The sequence below is a fragment of the Chelonia mydas genome, chromosome 1 (assembly GCF_015237465.2).
Source record: "Chelonia mydas isolate rCheMyd1 chromosome 1, rCheMyd1.pri.v2, whole genome shotgun sequence".
Lineage (NCBI taxonomy): Eukaryota > Metazoa > Chordata > Testudines > Cheloniidae > Chelonia > Chelonia mydas.
Window position 1 is genome coordinate 160,836,858 of NC_057849.1, and position 6,301 is coordinate 160,843,158.

Here is a 6,301-nt window from a genome sequence, read left to right on the forward strand (position 1 = left end):
TGAATCCAAAATCCAGCTGGCACTTTAGAACCAATAATAAATTACTTAAACACCAATAATAAATGACTTAAAGGTTTCCTAAAGTCCTCATTTATCTCCTACCCACCCAGAATGGAAGTAGTCCATCGAATTTATCTTTGACAATTATACTTGCACAGCTATCTTTGAACCACCCATTATGCCCATCCATTGTAGATCAGTGGAGAAGGAGTAAGTGTACCCAGTGTCCAAATGTAATGTGCAGTAGTTCACACACACCTCCATTTGCAATTTTTAAAAATTCACACACATGTTCTACAAATCCATCACTGTGTTTACTTTGAAAGTTCGGTTATCTTGGAAGTATTGTCATGTGTAGGAGGATAGTTACCTGAGGGCTCCCAACCCATTTAAGTTAACGGATCAGTCCTTAAAGGTTGCTCATGTATGTTAATATTTTACATTAGCAAATAGATAAATAGCTCTCCAGAATGAATGGTCAGCTGGGAGATTCAAAGAAATTATTTCTTGTTTTGTTTTTTAATTACGTTGATTGGGTGGCACTTTCCATTTTACAGTATTCATAATGCTGATGCACTTCCCACCCAGTTTGTAGAAATAATTATCTCCAAGAAAGTCTTCAATTTCCTTTTTTCTTTTCTTTTTTGCTTTTAAAGAATCTGTCCACAGCTGTGAAATGTGAATGTATTTTAGCCTGCTGAGCTCAAGTTACCAAGACGTAATTTTCTGTAAGTAAATTTGACCTGTCAGAATCCTTTGTCTAAAGCAATAATTTGGATCTGGGTATTATTTTGTAAGGGAGATGTTTCCATCTTGTGGGAAGATAATTTGGACCCCTCGTCAAACAAATGTTAAACTCAGCTTCTATGTGTTGTAAAAGGTAATCCGAGGGCCCCTATGCTGTAGAAAGATACTGTTGCTACATGAAATTTGATGGTAAGCGTTTTGTTTCAGTTCACATCTCGACTGAGCCATACTTTCAAATTTCAGGAGCGACCTGAACCACCCAGCAACCCAAACGGCCAATTTTTGTCTGATTTCAGTTTGAAATCATCAAATTTCCTTTGGTTTGATTGAAACCATTAATCTTTCCTAGAAAATGTGAGGTGCAGGAGTCCCTGGGGCTGCTTTCTCCAAAATGTTTACAAACTTGAGCTGAGTGTCAAGTTCCCAATGAATCCAAACCCAGGGGAAATATTACATAGTTTGGGGTTTCAGAGCAAAAGGTTCACACAATTCTAGTGCTGAAACCAACATACTGTTCTTGAATTAGTGTTTCGTTTCATTCACTTTCATAGCATTATATTTCAGGTAAATAAATGCGTTTTTTTTAAAGGACAAAGAATCATAGGATCCATTTCTTTTTTTCATTTCCAGGGCATCATAGCATCTCTGTTTACAGATGTCATATAGAGAGCTGGGTAAATAATAGCTTTTTCTGTTTGCTGGCAATTAAAAAAATGGTTTTGGTCAATTTGAAAAGAAATGTTTTGAAATTTTTCATGAATCAAAAAGTTGAAACAATCATTTTGAATCAAACAACCTGTTTTCATTTGGTTTCAAATGTTTCATTTCAGTGCTGACCATTTTTTGTTTTGGATTGTTTCCTTTTTAAGTTAAAGGAAAATGCGGGGGCGGAGGGTAGAAGTCATTTCAAATAAAAACATCATAACTTTTGTTGGGGTTTTTTTGGATCAAAAAAATAAAAAATTGGGTTTTCTTTTCAGGCAAAAGAATTTGACAAAATTGACATGAATTTGCAAAGGTTTTGGTGTCACTGAATCTGCAGTTTTCACCAAAAATCCCCCCAACCTTTCATGCAACAAATATGCCCAGCATTAGTCATACACTATCTAGAAACAGAAAATTTAAACCAGCCTCACAAGATAGCACATATTTGAGTGCCATTACTCCTAAACTGAGTGTTTGGAGTGAAAATCACTGCTGTGCAAAGGGCCAGCACAAGATCTATGCATCACTCAAGTCCTACTTAAGCGCTCAAAATAAAGCTCAAGTAGCATGTAAGACCTGCATAAACCTTGTGCTGGCCTTCTGCCCAGGAGCAAATTTTACCTTTGATGTAAGTGAATAAAATACAGTACATGGCTAAAAAAAATCTCATTTAAATCAGAAGAGCCTGTGTAAATGAACCACTCTGTTTTCACATAATTAAAACTGTATAAAGAACTGACAGCTCCTATCTTGTTACAAGATTACTGTCAATGAAGTCACCTTGAACTACAATACCTGCTATTCAAAAAGTCCAAGGGCATAATACGATCGGGAATGTTAGTTTTAATTTATTACAAAAGCTAAATTATGCATTGTACTAAGATTAAAGTGACATGTCAGTTACATTGTCTGGTTAGGGAGACTTGGGTATTGCAATCCTGGTACATTGTTCTTATCCACTGAAAGGATTTACTGCACAGGATGTCTGGTGTTGAAACTCTAAAGGGGGAAATGATCATTAAGCTTCTTGTGTAAAACTCTCAATCAAAATAGAATTGATTACCAAAAATCTTTGATTCCGGGTGCCAAAGTGATTTGATTGCACTTTATATGGCAGTATACCTGATTTGCAGGGATGTCACCAGAGGTCAGCTTAACCATCCGGCAAAGTTCACAGCTGCATGGTGGCTTTCTTTGAGAAGGGCTCTGTGAATCAGTTACAGGAGGGTGGTTGGTTTTTGTTTTACTGGAGGTAGGGTGGGTGAAGGGAAGCACTTTTCATCACCAACCCCTAGGAGCTCCGGCTCTGGAGGCTACTGCCTCTTTCTTCTGTCACCTGCTGTTTCCACAGTGGGGAAACAGACAGAGAGCGCAGTAGTAATTTATTTAGGATGTTTGTACTTACATAATAAACATTACTATAAATTTACACATGAAGGGACAGGTCCTCAGCTGATGGAAATTGAAATTAAATGCATCTTCACTGAATTTAATAGATTTATGCCAATTTACACCAGCCGATGATATGGTCCGAAATAGTTTGTTTCTAAGTTCAGCATTCTCCCATGAAATAGTTTTCTTCTCTAAGAAAGGAAGGCAGACAGGATATTTATCAGTTGTACAGAATTATTGCCACATTGGGTTTTGAAAGTGTACCTGGTTTTTATGCTTTTCTAGAAATCACCACTTCAGAAAGGAAAGAGTGACGGAAGAAGATGGCAACGCTGTCTAATGATACGGCACTGAATTCACTCCTCTCCAAATTATTACAAGAATATGTAGACCAGACAAATAACTCTGCATCTTCTCAGGCTGGAAAACCCAGTGACAATCTGGAAATCATCTATGTGCTCTTGTTGCTTGGTTTCTTTGGCTTTTTCACATTTGGAACAATGCTTAGCAACATCCGCTCCAAAAAGCTTGAGCACTCAAACGACCCATTCAATGTGTACATTGAAACAGATATTTGGCATAAGTTGGATGAGGCAAATTTTCACGCAAAAATTGTGGGAAGTTATAAATCGTGCTGTGTGTTTGAGAACCAGCTTGCTGTGGAGCAACCTATTAATGAGATTCCTCAGGTGAAGTCTTCATAGAGAAATGGGAGAAGAGATGGTCTGTTAACTTTACAGGTATAGAGCCAGGTCTTCACCTGGTACAAATGGAAGTTGCTGGTGGCCCATCCGGTGCAAAATAATTTTGCATGTAGAACACAAAATCTCTTTTTGCATAGCATCTACCATGATGTGGTAGCACTGCATTTCATACATTCCTTGTTCCATGAAATTGGACAATTGTGCTGCAAAGCTTTCAACCTTGAATATCAGGTTGCAGTAATCTCTAAGATCAAGAACAGTAGGAGCCAGATCCTCAGCTCGTGTAAATCAGCATCACTGCATTGTCCTCACCAATGAGGCTAGTTTAAAAAGTGTTTTAGACTTTGAGACTGCATCCCATATTCTTACAATGATCAAAATTTAGAACCTGCTGGTAGCATTTGTAGTAATCTGCACGACTAAAACAGGAATTCATCTAGCACACACTAGAAATGTTAACAATCAAGTAGCATCTAGGCAATTCCACCCTTTCAAAATATGGAAAAAGCTGATCAATAGAGCTGGTTGAAATTTGTCATTCAAAAAATGTTTGAAGGAAAAACAATCTTGTTACTAAATGAGAAATTTTGTGGAAGATTTTTGTTTCTTTCCATGTTTTTGATGAAAATCTGAGAAAAAAACTGGTTTCCAGTTTTGCATGTAAAAAACCCAGAAAACTGTTCTGTGAAAAATGTAAATACAGTTTTCCAACTGACTCTACAGATCAGCCCCGCTCTGTATTTTCTCCCTCCTCATGAAGAAAGATTATGCACTAGGGATGAAATTCACCGAACTTCACAAGGTGAACACAATGTCTGTGCATCACTTACGTTCCACTTACATGCTATTTTGATGGGATTTAAGTGGTGCTTAGATCTTGTGCTGCCAGTGCACAGGGTGAATTTCATGCTATGTGATGAGTTTGTTTAGCAAACCTCTGATATTTAGCCCCAATTCAGCAATGCACTTACAAACGTGCTTAACTTCAAGCTTGTGAGTAGTTCCATAGAATGCTCCAAAATGACAGTTTCACATTCAGTAAATGTCCTTTATTACACAGTGGCCAAAGCGCAGCCCAGGTGATGGCAAGACGATTTTTCTACCTATCTGGTGCCATTTGTTTGGTTCTGAGTCAAGCTGAAAGCATCAGCTGAACTCAGCAACTTGGGGAAGGGGAAAACCTAAAATAAACAGCAGCATTACTTGTCTCTGCAAAAGCAGGGGCACATGCCTTCCTCAGGCAACACATGCTCAAAAACAGGGATCTCGGCACCTCACCTCTGTGCCTGGTCTCAAAGGAGCACGGCCTGAGCAAAAATGCCCTTTCAGCTGCACATCGCACGTACAGTTTCTGGTTCAAAATTTCCTATCATTAACGTGAGGTGGGAAGACGCTCCTCTCTGGGTCGGGGTAACTCTTGTGGAGAGCCACTTCAGCTGCAGAGACAAGTAGGCAGAGGGCTGGAAAGATACGTGCAGCACCACAGGATGTGCCAGGCCACATACTGGCAAGACATATTGCTGTAATTCACTGATTGTTCTCTTTCTAAGCTTAGGTGCTCCTGAAAGCACGACACTGTCATGAGAAATCACCACGCTATTAAAAGCATTGCTTGTGCTATTAATGTTTGGGCTTATTGTGCCACCAACAATAGCTGAAAATAATTGGTGGAGACTGTCAAAGCAGTTTAGGGGATTTAGACAAGTACCTTCCATTAATCTGAGCGGAAGGTCTATGTTTTATGTGCCCTAGGCTGGTTTGAGAATCTCAGTCATTGTTATTATCTGATTCACTTTTTCTAGAATAAAGCAACGTATCCAAACACCCTCCGACTCTGGGGAGAAGAGCCTTCCTGGCCTGGAACTTTTCTTCTCAGTGCTATTTATGCTGTTTGTTTGTTTGGTTTTTTGCATTTCCCTCACCTTGAACAAATGAAAACAAGCTAAGCAGTTTTGCTTTCTCGTTCTCCTGCAGTAGGCCTGTGCTGTACAGTTTAGAGTGAAGCGTTGCCGGGAAATGGTTAAACCAGAACAAAAACGAGTTTAATTCAACTAAAACAGTTTAACAAACACTATCAATGTTCGCTTTTTTTGAAAGTCTGGTAAACAAACAACTCCCCCCACCTAAGTTTTGGCCCTAAACTACATGACAGCGTCCTTGTTAAAAAGAATGTATGTTACTTGCAGTATAATTATTAGTGGTGAAGGTGACTGACTTTTTTAGTTATTATATAACTTCTATGTTGTTTTAAACCTATAATTTTTTTTTATTTATAAAAGGGGGGAATACAATTTTATAGTCATTATTTCCTCTATAGAGGAGCTATTAATTGGCTTTTCAATGGTGGTGTAAAAGTGTACCATAGACTTTGAATGTTAACTTTTAGTCTTATAATTTTTTTCCAGTTTGTTTTGTGAAAATCATTTTCCTTTTTACAAAATCAATAAAACATATAATTACAAAAATGTGGTGTAGCCTCAGATGTGATTCCTCATAAGGTCATAGGACTGGAAGGGACCTCGAGAGGTCATCTAGTCCACTCCCCTGCACTCATGGCAGCACTAAGTATTATCCAGACCATCCCTGACAGGTGTTTGTCCAACCTGCTCTTAAAAATCTCCAATGATGGAGATTCCACCAGCTCCCTGGGCAATTTATTCCAGGGCTTAACCACCCTGACAGATAGGAAGTTTTTCCTAATGTCCAACCTAAACCGCCCTTGCTGCAATTTAAGACCATTGCTTCTTGTCCTA

The 6,301-nt window shown here is 38.6% G+C and overlaps 1 protein-coding gene across 1 annotated transcript; it reads left to right on the forward strand.

Moving 5' to 3' along the window:
* Positions 1-506: 506 nt before the first annotated feature.
* KCNE1 (potassium voltage-gated channel subfamily E regulatory subunit 1) lies at positions 507-6,002 on the forward strand. Its single transcript, XM_037904502.2, has 2 exons — positions 507-728; positions 3,130-6,002. Exon 2 carries the CDS (start codon positions 3,168-3,170, stop codon positions 3,546-3,548), a length of 381 nt encoding a protein of 126 aa, XP_037760430.1. The 5' UTR covers positions 507-728; positions 3,130-3,167; the 3' UTR covers positions 3,549-6,002.
* Positions 6,003-6,301: the final 299 nt, after the last annotated feature.